General features: G+C 30.8%; 3 protein-coding genes across 3 annotated transcripts; 2 read left to right on the top strand and 1 right to left on the bottom strand.

Moving 5' to 3' along the window:
• Positions 1-1,590: 1,590 nt before the first annotated feature.
• Positions 1,591-3,997, bottom strand: LOC127241867 (U-box domain-containing protein 38-like). The gene has a single exon (XM_051261101.1). It carries the CDS (start codon positions 3,819-3,821, stop codon positions 2,205-2,207), a length of 1,617 nt encoding a protein of 538 aa, XP_051117058.1. The 5' UTR covers positions 3,822-3,997; the 3' UTR covers positions 1,591-2,204.
• Positions 3,998-6,214: 2,217 nt separating this feature from the next.
• LOC127241757 (putative DNA glycosylase At3g47830) lies at positions 6,215-8,728 on the top strand. The gene is made up of 4 exons (XM_051260957.1): positions 6,215-6,596; positions 7,539-7,739; positions 8,203-8,259; positions 8,358-8,728. Exons 1-4 carry the CDS (start codon positions 6,240-6,242, stop codon positions 8,601-8,603), a joined length of 861 nt encoding a protein of 286 aa, XP_051116914.1. The 5' UTR covers positions 6,215-6,239; the 3' UTR covers positions 8,604-8,728.
• Positions 8,729-9,648: 920 nt separating this feature from the next.
• On the top strand, positions 9,649-11,728 carry LOC127241806 (uncharacterized). The gene has a single exon (XM_051261028.1). The coding sequence runs from the start codon at positions 9,657-9,659 to the stop codon at positions 11,514-11,516; it is 1,860 nt and encodes a 619-aa protein (XP_051116985.1). The 5' UTR covers positions 9,649-9,656; the 3' UTR covers positions 11,517-11,728.
• Positions 11,729-27,171: the final 15,443 nt, after the last annotated feature.

Genomic DNA, 27,171 nt, shown 5'->3' with positions numbered 1-27,171 from the left:
CCTATAATATGTATACAATAAAAAGAAGTAAAAATATTTTGGATAAAACCCTTACTTTTCGGTGGTGTCGACGACGAGAGCGGTGGCACTCGCGATTGTTTCGACCTAGGATTTCTGCCTGCGTAAATGTTCTCGAGAGGAGCAAATGGTCGGGCAAGAGCGTCTAGGTCGGTGGAGAAAAAACAATAAGCCGAGGTCGAAGCGGGATAATTTACGTTAGGGATGGGAAACAAATTGGCGAGGACTAATTTACAAATTGATTTAATTCTTTTCACTTTTTTCTACTAATATGTTTTTTACACAAATTTTATTATTTGAACTTTGAGTTTCCCGAAAAAAATATATTTTTTTCTCTCACAAAATATCCCATCAAATATTATTTTAATATCAAAATCAAACTAAATTTTTTCAAACCCAACCAAAAAAAAAAAAAAAAAGCATTAAATATTACCTTCCATATGCCATATTTGTATTAGTTGGACATAATACACAGGGTACAATTTGGACCGAAGCCTAAAGCCTGGATGAAGGTAACAATATTAATAATATTTATGTAATTCTATTATAAAATTTATTCATTAATATAATTGTGTTTTTTTTTTTTTAAATATTTTGTATTATTTGATTCTCTTTCTATTTTATATGCAGAAAAATAAAATAAAAAATAAAAAATGAGAAATATTAGGTTGGTTCATTTAATATACTCATATATTTTTAATTTTTAATTTAATATTTATAATTTTTAATAAAAATGCATTGTTTTATTTTATAAAATATTGCGTTAAACAAGTGATTATGTATTTTTTTTTTTTTTTTGTTTTTTAAAAACTTCAATTAAATACCCTAACATTTATCCACAAGTTTGAACTCTATTGAAACTTTATTACCGGATTAATCATCTTCTCTTTATTAATCATTTTGCTATATATTCTAATATTTCAAATAGATTAATTCTATATTTTTCAGTTATGCTTACTCTTTCTACTATTTTGTATTGTCTAATAAAAAATTATTATTATTATTTTTAATAATTATGGATTTTACTTTCTTTTTACAAATAAAAATTATTTTTATATTACTTTATCTAACCATTACAATTAAAATATTATTATTTTTTAAATTTCGCATCATAAGTAAACATACATTTTTAAATTTAAATTTCGCATCATAAGTAAACATACATTTTTAAAATAGATAAATAGATGGAGAAAGTATTTTTTTTAATTATTTATTTATTTTATCAAACATAATAATAAATTATTTTCTCTACCGTTTTATTTTTCAATGACGTTTTTCTATAATTTTGATAATGTTAAAATTCTAAACAATATAACTGCAAATCAATTTTTATTTTTTATTTTTATTTTTATGATATAAGAATCCGCAGCTGCTACTCGAAAGTACACATTAGATAAACCTCAGTCGAACTTAATATTCTGCAAATTAGATCAGACAAAGCAAATCATGCTAGATAACATGTACGAAGGTCCATGATTCTAGATATACATATAAATGTATATAACTACATTCATCAGTGCGCGTTGACATTTTAAAATTTCAAAATACGTGCGCATTTAAACATATATATATATAGCCATTGTGTTCCCTTCCTATTGGTGTAATGTAAATTAATACTAACATTTTTTATACAATGATTATTGTATAAGAGCTCTACAACTCTAATTGCATTTCTACTTACCATTGAAGGAAAATCATGAGTCATGACTGGCCACTATCTATCTTAATCTTAATTAAATATAAGGGATGGTTCTAATCCCTGATGGGCTGGCGGTGTAGGATTGAATTTGTGATCGTAAGATAGGTATAGTATTGAAACTATAGTATGGTTTTTGCACTTTAGTCGCAGCCTAGATATTGATATAAGATAAAATACTTTAATATAATTGTCAAAAGGTGACAAAAAGATGTTAGGCCCTCAAAGCTATTATTATTATTATTATTATTATCCAATAATTAATTAATTAAGAAAATAGTACCATAAAGGTAGGCCATAGTAATAGAGTAATGGTGTGTGTCTACGAAAAGGCCCTTACGATTAAAATGATTCCACTAAAAACCATCTCCTAAATGTGGTTTAATTAGTAATTTGACGATTCTTAGGGGAGGCTTATGTAATTTTCTTATTAATTAGAGATGTAACTAATAGTTACCCGTATTTTCTAATTAATTTTAATTATATGAACTCAGAACTCGGTCGAGTTACGTTCGCAACTCGCTCCGGCTCGGAATCTCATCTGAGCCACGCCGCCTTTCATTACGGCTTCCCAATCGACTTCCTCCGTCTCCGCCGCCTGCCGCCGCCGCAGCCCCGCCAGAATCCGCCGCGCCTTTTCCCTCGCCCGCTCGCTACCTGTCTCCGCCACCGCCCGGAGCACCTCCACGCCGCCGGCGCTCCGCGCCATTGCTTTAAACCTCGAGTTCGCATGACTCAGTGAGTGTAGCGCCGCGATACAATTCTCCCGAGTCGTCTCCGAGTACGACTCGGACCGGTTTCTCAGAACAGCCATTAAGCGCTCCACCGCGTCGGCGTCGAGCAGCGCCGCCCTGCCGTCGCCGCACGCGGCGAGGTTGCACAGCACCAGCACCACCGCCTCCGCCGCCTCTCTGTCCGCCAGCAACGCCACTAAAACGGCGGTGGCGCCGAGCTTTATGATTTTCTTACGGTTGCTCTGTACCAGCGTCAAGTGGTAAAGCGCCAGGGCGGCATCGCGGCGGCTCCGCCGCGTTCCGGATCTGAGCAGGTGCAGCAACGGCGGCAGCGCGCCGAGAACTCCGATCGCCGTCTTGTTCTCGTCTTCAATCGCTAAGCTGAAGATCGCACCGGCGGCGTGTTCGCGAGATTCCTCGAATCCATTTTTCAAAACCTCGATTAGAATCGGAACGATTCCTGCTCTCACAATTTTGATTTTGTTGCACCTCTCGAGAGATATGTTCACGATCGCCGCCGCCGCGTTGCTCTGCACGGCGGCGTATCGCGACGTCAAGAGCTTCTTCAGCGCCATTAGAAGCCTCTCTGTACAAAGCGACGTTCTAGAATCTTCTTCGGTTCGTGTTGTTTTCCTAAGAAGAATCACAGCCTGCTCTTGGTCATACACATCCAAACTGTTCATTTGCGTCACAAAATCTTCATCCTCCGAAGGAGAGATTGAAGACGAAGCAGAAAAATAATTCGACGACGCCTCGTCGGAGAAGAACTCCGACGACACTGAAGGCGAAGAAGAACAGTGCGAAAAGCACGACGGTCGTGTAGCGAACGGCAACAGCGGCGTCGCATTAGCGATAACCGATTCCTCCGATTCGTCGTCGCTCGAAGATTCGTACAAATTCCTACGGTTCAATTCACTCGCAGCGTGCGACAACAAGATCGGAGCCTTCTCCGTAACTCCGTTCAACAATTCCCTCTCCAAATACCTAATTTCCGATTTCTCTTCCTTCCCCGAGGCTGCGGAGCCGCTGCGAGATCGAACAATCGATTCAACATCCGAATACACCGGCGGCTTCGGGAACTCCAGCCCTGACTTCAAGCACCAGTTCTCAATCGCACTTTTCAAAGCGAGATTCGGTATCGCCGTCGAGAAATCCGGCGTGGAGCCGTCACGAAGCGTAGGCGCGAAGCCTAAATCTCTGCAAACATCGACGCAGAGTTGCTCAAACGTCTGGCCGGATGAAACGACGGCAGGATCGAACATCAAGGAGTTTGAAATCGGACAGACGAATTCCTTGGGCGGATCCTTGGAGTTGGCTGAAGATCTGTAGAAAAAATTGATGCGCCACCGCCGGAGTCTCCGATTTCCGGCCATCCTGCAGATAATTATAATGAACAGAACAATGACAGTATTATTCAGTGCATAATAAAAAGGTAAAGCAGTTGATGATAAGATCGGAGAAAGAGCATTGAATTGAAAGACAAAAAAAAAAAAAAACAAAGGAAAGCAAAGAGGAGATGAAGAAGAGGAGCTTTATATTTATAGGAAAGTGGATGCGTTGCGGGAAAGAACATCTCATCTCAGCTGCGCTTTAAGGCTTTAAGCTTTATTATTATTATTATTATTATTATGATTACATTGGTTTATTCAACTGGGATTAAGAGCATATCCAACATGCTCAATGTCTGGTGTTCGAACATTATTTTTGCCGCCGAGCTATTCCAATCCAGCGCCATTCGCAACACCAAATTTAGAGTTTGCTACAATGCAACTATTTGCATTATAGCAAACACTATTTTTTTTTAAATTTTTTAATTTTTTAAAATTATAAATTTAATTTTAAAATTTAATTTTTATTTTTTAAAATTTTTAAAATTTTATTTTAAATTATAAAAATAAAAAATTGTTTAAAATAATAGGAAAAATTGAATATTTAAAGAATAAAAATAAAAAATGAAGTTATAATTAGAGTAAAATTACTGTAGCAATTGCACTGGATAAACGGAGATGATGGGTTGAAGATGGGTGCTCATTGAATTGAAGAGGACTTACTTCCAAAATGAATACTATTTGTCATTTAATTTCAACTTCTCATGTCCATTTATTTGTTTAAGAAGTTTTTTACACTAAAAAGTAATACAATGAGTTACTTATAAAGCCAATAATAATAATAATAATAATAAGTTTAGACTACGCTTTCAGGTCCGCCTCTCATACAGATTTTGCATAGTGTGACTTGCTTTGTTAGGTCTAGCTGACAGGGTATTAAGTTCGGCCGAAAATTTATCCCGTGCGCATTTTCGGATAATGATTGCGGATTTCACGTTATAAAAACAACAACAATAATAATAATAAGGTAAAATTGTCCATATAACTCCCTTGTAGTTTCGAAACTTAACATAAATTTCTAATTTATTTTAAAAATTGCATGACGACATCCCCTTATATATTCAAAAATATTGCATGGAACTCCCGCTATGCAAAATATATGGATTGTGTGATTGTGTGATTGTGTGATAATTATTTTTATTAATATATTTTAAATTATTTATGAATTATATAATTTTTAAATTCTTATATTTACAATAGTAACCCAAATGGATAAGTAAAAAAAAATAGAGTATTTCATTTAAAAGTAATAAAAATTTTAAAAGTACAAATACAGATAAATAAACAAATGGTAACATTTAAAACGAGTGCATGCACTTAAAGCCCGCATATATAGAGGGCCCTCAAAGTTTCGTGGCTCCATATCCTTTAATATTAAATAAAACTTAATTTCTCTATTATTAAATTATGTACTCATTTCATCGTTTTAAAAGAAATATATAAGAATAAAAATTTTTATTTTTTTGGTAAAAAAAAATTATAATTTTTTTACTAAAAAAACGAAAATAAATTTGAATGAAAATCTAAAATAAAAAAATAATAATAAATTTAAATTACGAAAGGAGCACTATATTGTAATAATATTAAGGCTAAGTAAATGGTGGAGATAAAGCTCAGTTACTCTTCGTTGAGAATCAGAATTTTATTCAATAGGCAGCGCTTTAGTTACTGTAGTGATTGAGTTAATTTTGTTTTGGTGCTGATTTAATTTAATTAATATACGCTGGTTTCATAAACCTATAAAATTATAAATATATTTATTTTTTTATATTTAGTCCAAAAAATAGTAAATATACTAAAAAAATAGTTATTTTTATCAGATTTTAAAAATTTAATTTTACTATTTTTTGAGGCTAAATATAAAAAAAAATAAATATATTTGTAATTTTAGGAATTTAAAAATTGAGATTTTAAAATTTATTCGTAGTTTGGACGTAGAGTTTACGAAACTACGAAGAGTTTGAGACAGTTTTTAGAAGTACGAAGATTTGACTTGACTCAATTTAGTAAAACCACATATAAATTTTATACAATTTAACCTAAAAAAAATATTACTTTCATTTATTTATAACATAAATATATTTTTTCTTATCACCTTACAAAATAATTATTTTAAAATATGTGTGGCAGGTGAACCGGACTTTTAGATTTATAAAGATAGGAACAAAATTGATTAAAATTATTTTAGTTGAAACCTATTTTAATTATTATTTTTTTTTAATTGATGAATTAATTTCTCAATGTGATTTTTAAATTTAAAAAATTGGAAACATAGTAACACATGAATAAATAAGTTCAAAACGTTATCCCGCAGTAAAATAATTGGCCTCTTTTAAAAAGCCGAGCCCTTTGTATTTTCTGCGATACAATCTCACAGGCACGAGGGAGAGGGGAGCCAAAAAAATGGAGCGAATCCGCAAAAGAAAGCATTCCTCCGTCAAACCACCGAAATCCACCACAATCGCCGCCGTGGGGCCGCCATTTCTGGACTACCTTCGTCCCACCGCCGAAGAGTGCCTCTCCGTGCGCGACGATCTCCTTTCCCACCACGGATTCCCCCAGGAATTCCTCAAATACCGCAACCGAAGAATGCGTGCAAAGCCCTACCAAAACACGCAGCAATTACCGGAGGAGGATGGAGAAGAAATCGAGACTGTCCTGGACGGTCTGGTGAGGACCGTACTGTCACAGAACACTACTGAGCTCAATTCTGAGAGGGCTTTTGCTTCGCTCAAAAAGGCTTTCCCTACTTGGGAAAATGTATGTAGGTATCCATGGCTTTTGAGCTTTCTTTTTATTTTATTTTTTGAAATTATATATGTTGTGTGGCTTTTTTGGTTTGAGTTCTTTTGTCTTCTTTTGCTTTTGATTGTTGCTGCTTTGAAGGGACAGTGAAATTTGCATAGTTGCAGGCTTTAGTTATGTTGTTGGAGTTGCATTTTTGTGTGGGCTATAAAGCTTAGTGTCTCTAAAAGATATATTCCATTTGTTTCCCCTTTTGGTTCTTGGATGTTGTAAAATTCACAATATTATGCTTTAGTTATGAACAAGTGTTGGATGTCAATGGAGAATAGGTTTTTTTTATGAAGTATTTTAAATGTGATGTTTTTTGGGGAGAGTTTTTGGTGAATACTGCAAAAACAAGTTTGAAAACGTAAGTAGATGGAGTGTAGGTTTCTTCAGTGGGAGAATTATTTAACTATATGTTAGGGCTTTGATTGTCTTATGTGAATATGTTCGTTGCGATTTAATGTTGGATTTGATAATTTTGGAATGGTGGTAAAATTGGATTTGAAAGTAGAAATAAACAAAATTCAATGGTTAGGATGCTTTGGCCTCTTTGAATTTGAAGTTTCTTGAATGGAAAATAAGTTTTGGATACATTGTTTTATATGGAAATTAAGTGTTGTAACAAGATGTTTGGAATGGAAAATAAATTTTTGTTTAGGATGCAATGATTTTTCGGGGAAAAATACTTATAAACTAGAAAACAACTTTTAAAATACGAACAAACGCTTCCTTTATTAGTTCATCGATAAAAAATGTGTGAACAATGACATTCTAGGATAGACCATGTTATGTGATCTATTGGATCGTCTAGTTTGAAATCATGATTATAAGGCTTTTGACCCGTTGTTGGCTTTTGTTTAAGCAAGCTGACTAAAATAATTAATTCTACTAAATAGCCCGTGCATTTTCAAGGTTCTTGCAGCTGATTCCAAGTGCATCGAGGATGTTATAAGGTGCGGTGGCTTGGCGCCAACCAAATCTTCTTGTATAAAGAATTTGTTGAGCTGGTTGCTCGAGAAAAAGGGGAAGCTGTGCATGGAGTATTTAAGAGAGTTGTCGATTGAGGAAGTGAAGGCAGAGCTCTCCCTTCTGAAAGGAATTGGACCTAAAACGGTACTTCTCTACCAAATGAATATACATTTCTGAAAGAATAGATTTTTTGTTTTTGTTTTTGTGTAAGTTTCTATCGGGAAGAAGAGGAATCAGTGATGCAATTTAAAGTTGATCGAAATTTCAAAAAGTTGGAACCCATATTTCTCGAAAATCAATTAAGCTTTTTGCGGTGCTGTGTAATCTTCGGTGTCAAAGCAGCCATGAATGTTGCACTTGTATAATGTAATTTAATTCAAGTACGATGAAGATGAGCAATTATTTCTTTTGCTTCAAAGGTATTACTATCGAGCTTTATGTCGATTGATTTTTTGTTGAATTTACCATTTCCTCCTCCATGACATTGTGAACACTTTCCACCAAAAAGCTTCAAAATGCTTAATGTACAGTATTAGCTCGACAGTGTGGTCTCATGCCTCATGGCCTATAATCGTATGAATTTTTAATTTCACCTTTCGATTCGCAGGTTGCCTGTGTGTTATTGTTCAATCTGCAACTTGATGATTTTCCGGTGGACACACACGTAAGTAGTTTTCATATGTTTATGAATTACCTACCTGAGTTAGTCGTCTTTGATAGGGTTTGATTATTTCTTGGGCACCATTGTTGGTACTTCTCCAGGTTTTTCAGATAGCCAAGACCATTGGCTGGGTGCCACCCATTGCGGACATTAAAAAGACATACGTCCATCTCAATCATCGGATTCCAGCCGATTTAAAATTCGACCTGAACTGCCTTCTCTACGCCCACGGTAAGGTTTGTAGGAGATGCGCTTATAGGAAAGTTGATAGAAAAAGTAAGGAGGAAACCGACGGGAATGGCAGCTGCCCTTTGTTAGCTTATTCAGGATGTTCTACGGTAACATAACTTGAAATTTAATATGAAGGGATTCAACTGTTTGTCGATCTTTTAATACGTATTTTCTAAAATTACGCTGTCTTCTTCTTCGATCGGTTGTGTTTGCTTCGAGTTTTCGATGTTCTTAATAACTAATTTTTCGTATAGAATGAGACGGGGATAGTTAGAGTGCTGATTAAGACTAAACATTATACTTTAACCAATATACAAGCTATAGTAATTTACCAAGGGTGTATTTGTTTGTAGGATCTTGAAAGATTTTCTTTCTTACTAATTTTTTTTTTTTAAAAATATAGGATCAAATATTCATTTTTATTTTGTATATTATATTAAAAATTAATTTTATATTTAAAACATCGTATTAAAATTTATTTATATCTCATCGTATAATTATTCCAATCAATATTTTTACTATACAAACTCCATTCAAACATCTAAACAAACACATCTTAAATAGATTTCGCTGTTAATTTTTAGCAAAAAAAATATAGTAATATAATGTAAATATTGTAAACAATTCATACATTACGAGTTAAGGTAATTTTGAATTAGAATAATTATATGAAGGTAATTTTGAATTAGAATAATTATATGATGTAATATAAGTGTTTATCATTATATTTTTCTTGTTCAATTCAAAATACATTTTTTACTTTTTTTTTTTTTTTTACTATTTCACTCAAAATACAATCCTCTATTCTATATGGAAACGTTTTCTTTTTTTTTTTTTTTTCTTTTTTTTTTAAAAAAATAATTTTGTAAAGCATTTTGCTTACGTGGTGGAATCCCGTACTCAGTCCGTACAATCCACGGGCACAACGACAATCCAGCGCAATAACAAGCCCACGCCAATCCCGCCCCACCATTCCCTCCGGCGGCGCCCGCCGCCGCCCGCCGCAATCCAACCACCACCACCACCCACCCTCCTATATTCCCTTCCCATCCCCCACCCCCTCCGACTTTTCCTCTCCATTTCCAAAAACACAAAACACCAGCGGCACTCCTCCTCCCCTCCCCCCCCCCCCGGCGGCGGTGGTGCTGCGATCTCCGTTCGCCTAATTCATGGCGGATTTCGCCAAAGAAATCCTCGTCAAGCCCATCCAATACGCCGACGAGGTCGCCAAGCTCGCCGACGGCGCCGTCTCCTTCCGCCAGGACTGCCTCGACATCAAAGCCAAGTCGGAAAAGCTCGCCGCCCTCCTCCGGCAGGCCGCCCGCCTCCGCGGCGACCTCTACGAGCGCCCCACCCGCCGCATCATCGACGACACCCAACAAGTCCTCGAAAAGGCCCTCACCCTCCTCCTCAAGTGCCGCGCCGCCGGCCTCAGCCGCCTCTTCACCATCATCCCCGCCGCCGCCCCCCGGAAAATCGTCCAGCAACTCGACAACTCCGTCGGCGACGTCACCTGGCTCCTCCGCGTCTCCACCCCTGTCGACGACCGCGATGACTATGACTACCTCGGCGGCCTCCCGCCCATCGCCGCCAACGAGCCAATCCTCTGCCTCATTTGGGAGCAGATCGCCGCCCTCTGCTCCGGCTCCGTCGAAGACCGGGCCGACGCCGCCGCCTCCCTCGTCTCCCTCGCCCGCGACAACGATCGCTACGGCAAATTGATCATCGAAGAAGGCGGCCTCCCGCCATTGCTCAAATTGGCGAAGGAAGGCCGGATGGAAGCTCAAGAACACGCCGCGAAAGCCATCGGATTCCTCGGCCGCGACCCCGAAACCGTCGACTCCATCGTCAACTCCGGCGTCGGTCCCGTTTTCGCCAAGATCCTCAAAGAAGGCCACATGAAGGTCCAAGTCGCGGTCGCTTGGGCCGTCGCCGAACTCGCGGCGACTCATCGGAAATGTCAAGATCACTTCGCGCAAAACAACACTATCCAGCTCCTCATTAGCCATCTCGCTTTCGAGACAATTCCCGAGAGTAGCAAGTACGCCATCGTCGCAAATCGAGCTGCTGTCGCAAAGCAGCCGATCGGGTTTCCTGCGACGACGCAAATGCACAACGTCGTTACGAACGCTACCGCGATAAAATCGAGCACGCCGAAGAAAAAAAACCCCATTTCTGCGGACGATACGGTAAAAAATCGAAAGAAGAAAAAGACCCATCATCATCATCTGACGGGAGATCGAGGTGACAGCATCAAGCGACGGGAGCTCGAAGATCCGGCGATCAAGGCGGAGATGAAGATCATGGCGGCTCGAGCGCTTCGATACCTCTGCGCGGGAAACACCGCGATCTGCAAGAGCATAACCGAGTCGCGCGCGATGTTATGCTTCGCCGTATTGGTGGAGAAGGGCAACGACGAAATCCAGTACAATTCAGCCATGGCGTTGATGGAGATCACGGCGGTGGCCGAGGAGGACGAGACGCTCCGGCGGTGGGCGTTCAAGCCCACCGCGCCGGCAGCTCGAACAGTCATCGATCAGTTTCTAAAAATCATTCACAAGGAAGATTTAGACCTTCTAATTCCGAGCATCCAATCCGTCGGAAACTTGGCAAGAACTTTCCGGGCGAGCGAGGCGAGGATCCTCGCGCCGTTGGTGAAGCTCCTCGACGACCGCGAGCCCGACGTGATGTGCGAGGCGGCGATCGCGCTCAACAAGTTCGCGTGCCCGGAGAATTTCCTCAACGTGCAATATTGCAAGGCCATAATCGACGAGGACGGGATCAAGCATCTTGTCCCGTTGGTGTACTTTGGCGAGCAAATGGTGCAAATCCCGTGCTTCGTCTTGCTATGTTACCTCGCAATGCATGTCCCGGAGAGCGACATTTTGGCGAAGGAGGATGTGCTTATCGTGCTCGAATGGGGCACGAAGCAACCGAACTTGATGCAGGACAAGAACATCGAGGCGTTGGCGTTAGAAGGGAAGAAGAGATTGGAGTTATTTCAGTCGAGGAGGAAAGGGTACTACTGATTCCGATTCTGTTGTACTATTACCTATAAAATATACATAGCGTTTTCTCGATACATTGTGAAAATATTCTAACATTGGCGCGCGATAACTTAGCGTGCTCACCGATATAGTGGTAGTTAGCCGTTGAGGAAGACGGAGGAGTGCCGTAGCGTAGAGCTAGTGTTGTTTTTGTGTTATGTACTTGTCGAGTTCTCGGTTTTTCGATCGATATGTGTTAGAGGGCACGGGATTTTGTGTTTTTGTTATTGTCGTTGTTTTTGGATTATATATAATAGAAATGTATTCTTTGTTAGTTCGAACATTATATTCAATATTTATTTACTATCATCTTCCATTTCTAAGAGTCTCATTTACAATGTGTGTTAATATTTGAATATTAATTATTATATCAAAACGTAATATAAATTAAGAAAAAATTACAAAAATACTTCCATTAGTGTCTTATAATAATAATAATAATATAATGATATTTGTACAAAAAATTATACAAATTAAGAAAAAATTGCAAAAATACTTCCATTAGTGTCATAAGTCAATATATCAAATAAAAAGAAATATCAACTTTGAATTCAACTTTTTTTTTTTTTGCAAGATCTTCATAATCACAAAGGTTGGATAAATTCATATTTCATTACACATAATGAATATATGATCAAAGTTGTGTACCATCAAATTATCCTTCGTAAGACTAACTCCAACCCATCCCCAAATCCCTTCTATTTTTTAAGTCATCCCCAAATCCCTTCTATTTTTTAAGTAATGTTCAGTGTTACTTCATTTTTGAGTACATTGTACCTCAAATATATTTTTGGAATGGAATTTTTATGATATTTTGTGATGTTTTTTGTATTTTTATTTTTTTTGGGGTGTATTTGTAATTTTATCTTTTAGAAGATGATATATAATTTTATACATTAAGAGGTTATGTATAATTTTATTTTTTTGAAAAATAATGCATAATTTTATTTTTTGGAAAGTGATATATAATTTTATTTTTTTTAAAAATAATGTCTAATTTTTATTTTTCAAATTAATATATAATTTTAATTTTCGAAAAGTGATATAATTTTATTTTTTTTAAAAAATAATGTGTAATTTTATTTTTTAAAAGTGATTTGTAATTTTTTTTTTTAAAAGTAACGTGTACTTTTATTTTATAAAAAGTTATGTATAATTTTTTTATTTTAAATAGTTATTTGTCTCGATAGCATATAATTAGTTATTTAAAATTATTTTATTTGTAATAGTTATTAATTATAAATATTAATTTTAATATATGTAATTTTTAAATAAAATATAAATTATATGTATATGGATTATAATGTAAAAATAAAAGTTAGAGGTATAATTTATAAATATGAAAAGTTATATAAAATAATATAAAAGAAGAATATACAAGAAATATACTTTTTAGAGTAAAAATTAAAGTATATGGTTGGAGTAAAAATATTGTAGATTAACTGCATTTGTACTGTAGCAATTGCAAAAATAGAAATAGAGCGACGGGTTGAAAATTGTCCTATGAATATAACTTGGTCATGTATAATATTTATTTAAATTTTTAGCATCAAAGTTAGCAAACAAATTACCAAGATCAAGACATGCTATGTAATAAGCTCAAATTTTGATCAAAAAATTAAATATTCAATTATTGAAAAATAATAGGGAAAAAAATCAAAATTAGTCCCATTGATATCAAAATTAATCAAGTTTGGTCCCATTATAAAAAGTTAATCAATTTTAGTTTCAATATAAATTATTTCAATCATTTTTAGTCTCATATTTACAAAATTAAAAATATTCGCTGACATGGACATAACATATTGTTATTTGGCATCTGAGTTGGACCAATATGCCCGTATTCAATTGAACATGGCAGTGTATACCAAACATTATTGAAAAAACATTCGTGTTCAATCGTGTTCAAAACATCGTCCCCACTCAATTCTGCACCGCATTAACAATCCATTTTCTTTTCTATTAAATTCTTGTTATTTTGTTCTTGTTCTTGTTCTTGTTCAAATTCTTATTCCTCCCTCTCTCTATACATTTTTTTTTCGTGCGGAAAAATTTCGAACTGGGGCGACCATGGTGGGGGACGATTTTTGTATTATGGTGTCGAGTTATTTCTGGGGCCCTATTTATGGTTCCAAATCACACCCTCCGTTCGCCTCATCAAAATGTAGTCTAACTTGGGCGCAGCCGTAACTCACTCACGTCCGATCAGACGAGTTGACTCGCCAGCCACCTCGAACCGGACCTCGAGAATTATAATTTTGCAGTTAAAAGATGTCTCTCGAGAATGATTTCTTTCGCTGCCGAGTTGGAGGAGAACAAACGGTTGCTCATGATGGCAGTAGCCAGATTCTGCCGCCAATGGTAGCTCTTCGTGAAGGTGAAGGATTTGATTTTCCTAGAGAAAATTGTCTTATTTTTGCAATGTTATGTTGAAGAATTGCGTCAAAATTGATTTGGAGGAGTAGAGAATGGCAGATGAAAATTATAGCTTCAATTTTAAAATGATTTAAAGAGGAGAGAATCCAATTACGAACCGTCATGGCCGAATTTCTCGAGCTAATAATGAAGCTTTCAATTTCAAAAATTGATTATCTTCTCTATTCCAAGAGATTTCCTCCAAGCTTATGTGATTAACTCCACATTCAGTACATAATTACATATAAACGGTCATGTTTAATTGAATACGAGCATGTTGGTCCAAGTCAGATGCCAAATCACAATATATTATATCTACGTCAACAAATACCTTTAATTTTATAAAGATAGGACAAAAAATAATTGAAATAATTTATATTGAGACTACAATTGATTAATTTTTTATAATGTGAGCAAAATTAATTAATTTTAATATCAATGTGACTAGCTTTGATTTTTTTCCAAAATAATATCAACAATCTATAATAAAAATAAATAATATAAAATAATGATTGAATATATATGTATACATAGATTTATTTATAAAATAAATAAGAATTCAATTACCTATAAAAACATGTCTACACAAAAATAATAGATATAAACACTTCATTTTTCATCAATAGTCATTCATGCACCGCCCCAATAATTAAGTTATTTGCTTCAACAATCACTCTCAAATTAAATCTCAATTATTATTCTTAAATTTCTTGTTCAATTTTTATTAATTGAATCAATCACACATCAATTATTATTTTTGTATGTACATATATATATATATTACTGTAAAATTTATGACAAAATATTTGTTATTCCTAATAAATATACAATCAAATGTTGAATGAATATAAAGTGAAAATTATATATCTTTTCAATCAAATTAACCGTAATGGTTTGACTTTTCAGATCATCACAATTTTCAAATAATATTTGAATAACTTATTTTACAACATCCCACAATTGAAAAAAAAAAAAGAAAAAAAAGGTAAAGAATTATATGAGAATCTTAACAAGTATCACAAGCTGATACTATTTTATTATTATTATTTATTTTTCTTCTCTATTACATCATATTCCTCCTTGCTTTAGAAACGAACATCATATTGTCTCTATTTCAAATTATTTCCCATTTTATATGAAACTCTAACTATATTCACAATCATAAAAATATTTTCAAAGAAATTTAATACATACATATTTTTACTTACTCTATAAACAACAACTAATTGCAATTTGTGTCAAAAAATAATATATATAATGTATATGCCTACTTTCTTTAAAATGAGTGTTTTGAGTTCATTGAACTCGCTATGTATCCTTATAACTTTGATCTCTTAGTTTTGAAAATGACAATCTATTCGTTGCAAAAGATTCAATTATGAAATTTTCAAATATTATGAACAAGTATCACTAAAATGTATTATATCAAGAAAATATTTAATCACTTCTCCAATATCATTTACAAATCTCAAAAGTATCGATAATTGTTCTCTTACCAAACTATCTTACGTTTCATAAATTTTATAAATTCAAATAGAATATCTATCTTTAATTTCAGTCAAAATCATATTTCTTACCTTTATAACACATGTATTGATAATTTATTTTACGATATCTTGAGAATTCAATTGATTATTGACATGAGCATTTGAATTCATTATTTTGTCTACTTCGTTCCGTTTACAATATTATCTAATAAGTTTAATAAGTTACCTTAATGTACGGACTATGTTGACTCATTGTATCCACAAAAGATATCCCATTGTATGTTATAAACAATCTAAATTTCACTTTTTGTTTTTTATTTTTTGTTTTTTTTTTTTAATCTTCATATCCAAAATATTTAGTTTTAGCATGATCATGTGAACTATTTTCACATCATTTGTGCTATTTAAATAATTTTTTTTTCAAATTTATAAATAAAACTTTAGTAAATACATAATTTTCGTATTTATGACCATCACCAAAAAAAAAAAAAAAAAAAAAGAAATTGTCTCAAATCATTTATAATTTTGGCAGGATAATTTTCAATTGTTTTTCAAATATTAGAATCATCAATAATATCATTGTCTTCAACAAGTAATGTCCGAGTTCTTTTTTTAATTCACTATCATTACTATTTAGATTTATCATTTATTTAAACTTTTTTATTTATTAAAATTAGACATTTTCTCTATATTTAAGTCTGAAAGTTACCGGAATAGAGATTCCGAAAAAGTTCGGATAGCAAAGAATTTGTATACATAGTATATTGGAAGCAAATTTTGTATCACATAGTATCTTCTAAAGCAGTTAAAGTGCGAAGCTAACGAAAAACCATAACAATGTGGAATCAAAATAGAAGTCTTTTCTAAAGGAAGAAATTGCAAAGACTAAACACTGAGTTTCCGGGGCATTTTCACTATTGCTTCACATCTATAGTTTTCACAACCGTCACTACTGGTTGTATTCTGAATATTTTTCCTTACCATAGGTTTTGCCAAATTGTAAATGGGTGAAGTTAAATCACTTGGAGTTGACATGCTTTAAGACTGACTTAACAAACAGAATTCATAGTAGGTACATTGAACTCATCACAAGTAGGACTAGCTGAAGCAGATTCAACAAAAATAGGGTGTAGGTAGGAGTTCAATGTTATCTCTGTAATAGGTTCTCACTGAGGATTTGGCATCAAACTTTTTGTTGGAGATAAAAGATGAGGGGTTGCTAGAGCACTAAAGGATATGTAAGGGAAGGTAAGACATGAAAACCAAATTATGAAGAAAAGAGAGAGTGCATGATGTCGGATTCCCATTCTCTCAAGATGGACTTATAAAAGAGGAAGATGCAGGGATGACATAATAAGAAGGTGCAAGAGTGAGAAAAGAAGACGAAATGGAGCTTGATTGTATCGATCAACACACACTCATTTTTCTCAATCTTGATGGAGGAGCCTTAGTAGGTGATGGCTTACAACATTTGTGATAAACAGTTTTGTTGACTTCAACAATCCAACCAATCTCCGTAGAGTGAGCCTTCAAAACCTCATTTTTGTTCCAGTGCTTGGGGAGCTTGTAGTTTTTCTAAGCTCGAAGACCTACATAAATCTTTGTGGAAATAGCTCACCTTCTACTTTTCTGCCACTTGTTGTTCTCCATCTCCTTCCACATCGACAATCGCTCATTATCGAACCACTTTCCACTGCTGTCATTGCAAACTAACTACTTCACTCATCCCATCCTATCTATCGGAGTCAATATACCACATTCCTTTATACGTTTTATATGAGCAACATAGTGTTTCTATATCAAATTATCTCCTATTTTACATGTAACTCCGACTACATTAACAATCATAGAAATGTACTAAAAAAAATTAACACATCCATTTTTATTTATTTTATAACAACTAATTGGAACTGGTGAAAAAAAAAAAAAAATCTAATGTGCATGCTTATTTTCTTTAAAATTGGTGTTTTGAGTCCATTGAACTTGCCTCGCATATTACTAAACGTATCATTATAGCCTTAATCTTTTAATTTTGAAAACAATAATCTATTCTTTTCAAAAGATTCATCTATGAGATTTTTCAAATATTGTTAACAAGTATCACTAACACGCACTAAACCAACAAAATGTCCAATCAATTCCTCAATATCATTCACAAATCTCAAAATAATCGACAATTATTCTCTTACCGAATTATCTTGCATCTCATAAATTAAAATAGAAAAATATTTATCTTTCTTTTCAATCAAAATCATATTTATTACTTCTGTAACACATGTATTGCTAATTTATTTTTGGATGTATAGAGAAGTCAATTAATTATTGACATGAGCATTTGAATATATTCTTTTGTTTATTTTTTCTTTAGTTCACAATATTATGTGATTAGTTTAAATAAGGTATTTTAATGTACGGATTGTGATGGCGCATTTTTTCGACAATAGCTAAGTCATGTCTCAAAAGATATTTAATTATATCAACTATATGAGTCAACCATATGCAACAAACAATTTACATTTTATCATTTTATATTTTTCTTTTGCACATAAAACATAATTCACAATATATATATTTTTTGTTTTATCTTTATATCCAAAATATTTAGTTCTAACGTGATTATGTGAACTATTTTCACCTCATTGATGCTCTATGAATTTTTGAATAGTCTTTTTCAAATCTTAAAATACAGTTCCATTCAATACATCATTTTTTATTTATGACCACCACCTAACAAATAGGGAATTGATGAGATCCTTCAGCCAAATATTGTTGTCTCAATTCATTTGTATTTTTCACGGGATAACTCACTTGATTTTCAAATATTAAGATCATCAATAATATCATTGTCTTCATCTAATTATGTCCGAAGTCTTTTTTGTAATCTCATTAACATTACTATTAGATTTTTGGATTTTTAGATAAATAGTCTAAATTTATTTAATTTTTAAAAAAAAAATCTAAAACTACTAGTAGTTTTGAAAATGCTTTACATTTTAAAATTTGAAGAGTTTTAAAAATTCATTGTTTCATAATTTAAGGAGTTATGAGAACTCATTGTTATAGGACCATTTATAGTCCACCAACAATAGACTAACTCTTATCATTTTAGTTTCATTTATTCTCTATTTCACTCTCATTATTTCTTCATATTTTTATTCATTCTCGATTATTTTTTCTTTATTCTCTTTTTAATTTTTTTTTCTTTAACGGTTAAATTAGACATTTTCTTCACATTTAAGTCTACAAGTTACTGGAGCAGGAATGCCATAAATACAAAAAAAAAATATAATAATATATTTGTAATAAAAATTAAGGACAACTGGCGTTAACTACATGAACTTTTCGAACGAAATTTAATAAATTTCGTATCTAATTTCGCCCATAATGTCATTAGTAATGAAAAAGGCGAAGTTATGGACAAAACAATTTTGTTACAAAATACTAATATTTTTTTTTTTGGTAGTAAAACTTCGGGTTGCAAGGGATTTTTATTTGCAATTATCGAAACCAAATTTTGTATCACAACAATATTTTCTAAAGCAAGTTAAAATATGGAGGTAATCAAAAGTGATAACAATGTGACATCAATGTAGAAGTCTTTTTTAAAGGAAGAGATTAAAAAGGCTAAACATTGAGTTTTCCAATTTCAAGCGTGAGCACCAAATCATCCATCCTACTTTATGAATTACTTCAACCTCCCAGGCCTTGCATCATTCTCAAACTTAAACTTAGGATCCTGAGGTTTTTTTGCTGCTGCTTTATATCTATAGTTTCCACATCCTTCGCTACTTGCATTTTGGACAAAATCATTGTTTGCCACAAGTTATACCCAATTGAAAGTCGATAAAGCTGGAGAACCCGGAGCTAGTATGGTATGGAACTTGACCAAATAAGAGAAGTCACAGTAGGTACATCAAACTCATCACATTCCGATATTGACACTGGTGTAGACTTTTGATGACTAGTAAGACTAACATATTAATGAAGCATTGTAGTATATGTGCATGCGAGGTAATGAAGAATGAATGAAAGACAAATTATGAAGAAAAGAGAGAATATATGATGTTGGATTTTCATTCCTGCGTCATAGACTTGGGAAAGAGGAAAATGTAGGGCTGACATGATAAGAAGATGCAAGATTGGGAAAAGCCGATGAATTCGGGCTTGGTTGTATTGATCAAAATGGAGGAGCTTCAGCAGGCAGTGGCTTGCAACATTTGCGATAAGTAGTCCTGTCGGCTTTAACAATCTAACTAGCCTTTGCATAAAGCGGCTTCAAAACCTCATTGTTGTCACAGTGCTTGGGGAGCTTGTAGTTTCATTGATCTCGAAGTTCTGCGTAAACTTTTTTTGCGATGGCTCACCTCCTTATTTCCGACGTTTGTTGTTTTACCTTTCTTTCCACATCGACATCCCTTCATCGAACCACCTCCCACCGTTGTCATTGCAAGATAACTATTTTACAATACTCTATTATGTTGGAAATTTCATACAGTTGGACGAATTACAATGTAATGTGAAATCAATGTTAATTACAATTGCAACAGTCAACTTTGAGCATTTTCTTAATCCAATCAATAATAAATGTTTGAAATTATTAGTTGAATTCCAAATAAATCCTAAAATACAATTTTTTATGCTCTTAGAGTGAATTATAACAAAAAATATGAACCAATAAATTATGATATAATCATACCGGATATTGATTGTGAGAAATTTTGGCAATATGAAATAGAAAATAGAAACCAATATTAGACTTAAATGGCGAAATAACATTGTAGGAAAATTAAGATAAAGGAAATGCAAGTGTTGATGTAGAATGACCTAACCAAGGACTATCGAGATATCTTGAAAGATGTAGAATACCACATTCAAATAGTAAAATTTAAAATCCTCCAATGGAATATCTTTTGTTTTTTCTTACGAGGAATTTCTATATGATACATATAATATTTTTAAAAGTAAATGCAAATGATTATAAAGAACTATTCGATGCAAGTGGATGAAAAAGAATACATAATGACAAAAGCACCACTATAATTTTTAGGATAAAGTGCAAATATTATATATAAAAAAATTGTAACTGGAATATGACGGCCTCGTATAAATTATATAGTCTAATTGGAAACTTATTAAGATAATGCATGATTATATATGTATCCTTAATGATGCATCTTTGGGGCATAATAATTTAAATGTTAACATAATAGTATATCTACTGAAGGAATCTATATTATTCAAAAGCATATAATAGTTCAATATGAGATATTAAGTATATGTACGGGACATGAGAGAGGATTTAAAAATCTTTCAACTTATATAGAAATATTTAAAAAGTACATATTAATTATAATTGTTAAATAGAGTCATGTAAGATAAATACACATTATAATATGTGTTTTAGACATTTGATCTTTATTGAAGCATATTGTCTTTTGTAATGATATTAACGTGGATTTAACTCCTTTATATACAAAATACAACTATACAAGTATATTATGTTGACTTATTCTACTATAAATGTTAATTATTTTGTGTTGAAATTTTTCTTTCCTTTTGTTAAAGCGTTTGTTGTTGTTTGATTTTATATTTTAACTATATAAATATTATTTGTTATAAATTTATTTATTGCATATACATTTTTATTTAACATATATTTTTCATAATTTTTTTTAAAAAAAACTTCATTTTGTCTCTATTTAATATCTAAAATTATTATATTTATTTAACATATATTTTTAATGTTGCACTTGTTTCTTGAATTTCATTATTTGTCCACCAATAATATTAAATTACATTAATACATCCAATAAATTAAATTAACATTTATTAATTAAATAAACTTATTTATAATGTAACAATAAATAGTTAACACAATTATTATGGAAAGACGGTTAGAACTAATATATTGCAAGTATTTCAATACTTATGTCATTATTTTAAATAGTCATGAAAAATATTCAATTACAATATATGTAAAAAATAAAGATATTAGAGATAATTTTGTCACTTTTGTTGTTATTTTAAGTGAAGACTATTTCATAGTAATGAAAAAATTGTAGATATTTTGTTACTTATGTTATGACTTTAAAGTGTAATAAAAAACAATTATACCGATGCTTGTAACAACTTAAAATGTTGTGAATATTTTTGTTATTTGTGTTTTAATTTAAATTACACATGAAAAGATTCTTTGACAGTATTTGTGATGAAATATAAATGTATTGAATATTTTCTTTATTTAAGTCATTACTTTTCATATTCACTAAAAATTATTTGTAATCTTTTTTCTATAAATATTCACAGAAGTTTGTGACATAATTTTGTCAAAAAATTTCTATCCATGATTTTTAATGCGAAATTATAATCTACCATAAATTTGTATGATTATTAACATTTGTTCTGGTAGTGTGAATGGATGTGTACCTTTATACTATTTCAATTTGTTGGATTATATTGCATATATTATGTCCCTTAACAATTTATCCATTTTTTTATTTTGGCCCGTCTCATAACAATCTACCTAATATTACAAATACCTTTCCAATTTACAATATATTACACAAATATCATTATCTTTATATCATACAATACTAATATGGTTAATTTAATATTTTTATCTTTATTTTTACTTTATCACAATATAATACTAATACTTTTAAAACTCTATGCAAAAAGTAAATGAATATATAGATATAAGACGAAGGGAATATATGTTTTATTAGTTAGACATTTTATATAGAAGGTGTTTGGTAATTAGTTTATTCAATAATTTTTAACTTATGAAATACTCTCTCCGTGGCTAATTTGTCCAATTTAGATTAGACACATAGTTTTAGATATTGTGTAATTAGCGAGTAATTAAAAGAAAGTATTAGTAAAAATAATTGTGATTTAATAAAAATATTTTAGATTAAGATAACTAAATAGTTTAATTAAAATAAAAAATTTTAAATTTTAAATTTTAAAATGTGATTAAAATGTATAATTGTATTTCCAGAAAAAAAAAAAGATAAATTATGTGAGACGGACGAAAATAAAAATAGTTGACAAATTAAATAGTAAGGAGAGAATAACTTTTATCTATTTGATCCTTCGTACAACTATTTTAAATGTTTAGTAATATAGCTTTTAAAAATTTTATTGAGCCCTAAAAATTAATTTTTAAAACATAACAATATTTTGAATTTTAGTTCTTTTTATGTCTAATTTGCCCTTATACATTAATTTCTATCATTCACACATATATATTTTTTTTTGTGACTCATTTAATTTATCCGTTTTTCTATTTACATCTGTTCCATATAATTTGTTCTTTTATTTTTTAAATATAATTATATATTTTTATGGCATTTTAAATTTTATAATTTTAATTTTTTTTATTTCAATTAAACTATTTAGTCATTTTAATCTTGATTTCTATTTATTTTTACTAATACACTTCTTAATTACTTACTAATTATACAATACCTAAAACTCCATGTCTAAGCAAAATTGAACAATTTAAGTGGGATGGAGGTAGTAATATATATATAGTTTTTTATTATACTATTATTTATTAGTTATATTAGTATAATTTTTTCCACTAAGTTATAAAATTATTTTGATAAATTTAGAGTAATTGAAATAATTATTATTTATATGTAAAATATTTTATTTTGCTAAAATAAATACAAAATAAAATATATTATTAATTAATTAATTTATATAATTTTTTATCACATAATTGTTTATTAAAAATAAATATTACCTCTATCGAATTTTAAAGTATATATTTACTTTTTGTGCGAAATTTAAAAAAGAATGATATTTTAATTATAGTAGGTAGTTAATACTAGTGTAAAAATAATTGTCTTTATTTTTTAATGTAAAAATAATAATATGATGGTAAAATAGGAGTATTGGTAGAAAAAAGTGAAACTCATAATTATTTAAAAAGAAAAACGATTACTTTGTAAGTGGACAATCCAAAATAAAAATATGTATAATTTGTAAGTAAACGAAATATTATTCTAATAACATAATATATATTGTATTAATTAAAACAATATATTGCCTGTTTATTTATAATATGCTGCCGGTATAAAATGATTTAAACAACAACAACAATAACAATAATTAGACTAATAATATTATGGATAAATTATTTTTTTAATCTCGTAACTAACTCATTTGATCATTTTACTCATATAATAAAAGTTTATTTTAAAATAGTTCTATAAGTGAAATTTTTTTGCACATTTAAGTATTCGGTATCGGAGATGCCTGCGTAGCACTCGCGTAGCTCACAAAAGGATACCTGCAAGATAAGCACCATCTCGTGCTGGAATTTTTTTGAATTATTATTTTTATTTTTAAATTGATGTATTTAAATAAAAATATATTTTTTATATAATTTTATAAGAAAATTAATACATATTTTTATTTTTTTAAATAGATGTATTTAAAAAAATAATAATAAAAAAAAATATCACATGTCAATCAGGTGATGCTTACTTGGCTGACAAATATCTTCCGACGTGCAACGTGGGTACCATGCAGATGTCTTCCGGAAGACCAAATACAAGGGCGGATGGTAGTGGTTGCACGTGCCACCAATGATTTTATTTTGTTAAAATAATATTTTTATAATTTAATAATTGTACTACCAAAATTTGAATGCCCATTTAAAATTTAAAATGTTATCATTATCTAAATAAAATTGTTAAAAATTAATATTTTTTTTATATTATTAACAATAATTTATTTTATTATATTATTATTTTAATATATATTTTATTTTATTTTAATTTATTTATTGTGCCACCTATACAAAAAAATTCTGAATCTGCCTTTGACCAAATATACAAAAATTTACTTATAAATTTATTTCAATTCAAGCTTTTTTTATAGACTAAAATTATAAAATATTTCAATTGCTTAACTAAAAAACAATTTATCTTAATAATACTAATAATAATAATAATATTTATTATTAGTTAGAGAAGAATAGTACTCCTTCCGTTCCACATCTCATGTTCACATTTTTATTTTCGTCCGTTCTACTTTTTTTTCACTTTTTTTTTTGAAAAAAAAGTTATACATTTTATTTTTATTTTAAAAAGTTTAATTTATAATTTTTTTAATTTTAATTATAATAATAAATTATCTTAATTTATAATTATTTTTATCATACGATAATTATTTATATTAATATATTTTTAATTATTTACTAATTATATATCTTTTAAATTTTCGTATCTATAAATAAAACGAGACTAAATATTCGGAACATAATGAGTAATAAAAAAAGGAGACAGGTCCAATTGCGTCGCGGCCGACACCATAAATTGGACGGTACGGCAGGCCATGACCTGGACACGTGGGGGCGGTGGTGGTAAACTTACTGTAATATGCATGCCAAATTACTACCATAGGGCCCATACATGTGTTTCTTTTTTTTTCAATAAAATATTAAATTAAAATAATTATTTAATAGAATATATATACACGATATTTTAAATATATAATTAAATTATAATTTAATATAAAAAATAAAAAATTATATATATTCAATTATAATTTTTATTATTTTTTAAATAATAAAATCAAAACCAAAATCCGAAAAATAGCCGCACTATTAATGTTCCCATGAAGCCAGGTAACACACAGTCAGTTCGACTCTGATAGTTCAATGTTCGTCATGTGAGTAGTTTTTTTTTTTTTTTTTTTTTTTTTTTTTTTTTTTTTTTTTGACTTTTGTCGCTAGGTATAAGAAAATTATTACTAAAACATTGTTAATTCTCTCTCCCCGTTTCATATTTATATATTCATTTATTTTTTACATGAAATTTTAGAAATATTAGTATTATATTGAGATAAAGTAGAAATAAAGATAAAAAGACTAAATTAACCCTATTAATATTGTATAATATAAATGTAAGGACATTTGTGTAATATATTGCAAATTAGAAGGGTATTTGTAATGTTAGGTAGATAGTACAATTACTAAAAAAAATGGATACTTTGTTATAGGACGAACCAAAATAGAAAAATTAATATATTGTTAAGGGACGGAGGGAGTGTAATAAATGATATTTTATAATTCCTTCGTCCCATATTTATGTATCTGTTTGTTTTTATACGAAGTTTTAGAATTATTAGTATTATATTTGAATGTAGTAAGAATAAAATAAAAATGAATAAAATAACCTTATTAGTATTGTGCCATATAAAGATAATGGTATTTGTGTAATACTCCCTCCGTCCCACATACCGTGTCTGCTACACTGTAGACACGGTATTTTAGGAGGGGTGTAATTAGTAGATAATTAAGAATGTATTAGTGAAAATAATTATCTTAGTATATAAATAATTATAAATTAAGATTAAGATAACTAATTAATTTAATTAAAATTTTTTAAAAAATAAAATTAAAAAGTTTAAAATGAGATTAAAGTGTATAATCATTTTCCAAAAAAGGAAAGTGAGATAGTATGTGGGACGGACAGAAACGACAACATAGACATAGTATGTGGGACGGAGGGAGTATATAGTAAGTTGTAAGGGTATTTGTAATGTTACTTATATAGAATAGTTACTAAAAAAAATAGATACTTTGTTAAGAGACGGACCAAAATGAAAAAATGGATAATTTGTTAAGGGACGGAGGAAGAACTTCTTTAACCCATTTTAAAAAGGGTCATTTGTTTTTTTAGTGGATTAAAAATAATATTTTATTTGTCCGGCTTGAAAAACATTTGTTTTATTTTTTTATATTAATTTTTTCATATTAAATATTATATTAAAATTTAGTACAAATTAATAAAAAAAATAAAAATATTTTTATTTGTGTTTTACAAAACTAATACAAGAATAATTTTAATGTTAAGTACAATAACGCAAAGTTAAATATTATTTTTCAGTCGGACGAAGGGAATAATATTTTATTGATTAGGGCAATGTTTAAGATTGATTGACATTTTTGCCCTTACAAAGTATAAATAAGATAGAGTAATATTTTTATAATTTGTGTAAAAGTAAAAGTATTTTGATATTTGTATATAAAATACTTTTAGGGTGTGTTTGTTTGGGGGTTTGGATTTTGAGTTGGGATTTGAATAGTAAAAATTTTGAATTTGAATAGTTGTATGATGTGATATAAATAGGGGTTGATATGATGTTTTGAATGTAAAATTAATTTTTAGTATAATATAAAAAATGAAAAATAAGTGTTTGATTTGATGTTTTTGGGGGGAAAAAATTGGATGAATAGTAAGAATTTTGCAAAATCTTGCAAACGAACACACCCTTACTATATTAAGAAAAAAATACTTTGTACTAGACAAACAAAATGGTAAAAATAATACTTTGAGTTTGGACAAAAAAAGTATATTTTTATTGATTTTTATTATATCCTATGACAAGACATTACCTTACAGTGTACAATATATGATAGGATGATAATAATACATCATTTATATTAATATAATACAAATATATTATATAAACTAAAAACGCATTATAATAATTTACGGTAACACATGTTATCATTGATCTCAATACAATAAATATGTCCATATAACACACTATGAGTTATTTGAAAACATATGTTCTCTACCGAGTATCATAAGCAATTTCAATTTAAAATAATCTACGTTTGAGGGTGCTGTTAATACAAAAGTTTAGCTATACAGTTCGATTTAAATTGATTTTACCTTTGAGGACGCTGCCAATTTTAAAATTCTACTATACTT

The sequence above is a fragment of the Andrographis paniculata genome, unplaced genomic scaffold (assembly GCF_009805555.1).
Source record: "Andrographis paniculata isolate CXL003 unplaced genomic scaffold, ASM980555v1 Contig83END, whole genome shotgun sequence".
Taxonomy (NCBI): domain Eukaryota; kingdom Viridiplantae; phylum Streptophyta; class Magnoliopsida; order Lamiales; family Acanthaceae; genus Andrographis; species Andrographis paniculata.
This window is presented reverse-complemented; position numbering and strand designations above follow the sequence as displayed.

Coding starts and splice junctions, on each gene's coding strand:
- LOC127241867 (XM_051261101.1), bottom strand. CDS start 3,821: ATGGCCGGAAATCGGAGACTCCGGCGGTGGCGCATCAATTTTTTCTAC.
- LOC127241757 (XM_051260957.1), top strand. CDS start 6,240: ATGGAGCGAATCCGCAAAAGAAAGCATTCCTCCGTCAAACCACCGAAA. Junction 6,597..7,538: donor CTTTCCCTACTTGGGAAAAT/GTATGTAGGTAT, acceptor TGCATTTTCAAG/GTTCTTGCAGCTGATTCCAA. Junction 7,740..8,202: donor AAGGAATTGGACCTAAAACG/GTACTTCTCTAC, acceptor TTCGATTCGCAG/GTTGCCTGTGTGTTATTGTT.
- LOC127241806 (XM_051261028.1), top strand. CDS start 9,657: ATGGCGGATTTCGCCAAAGAAATCCTCGTCAAGCCCATCCAATACGCC.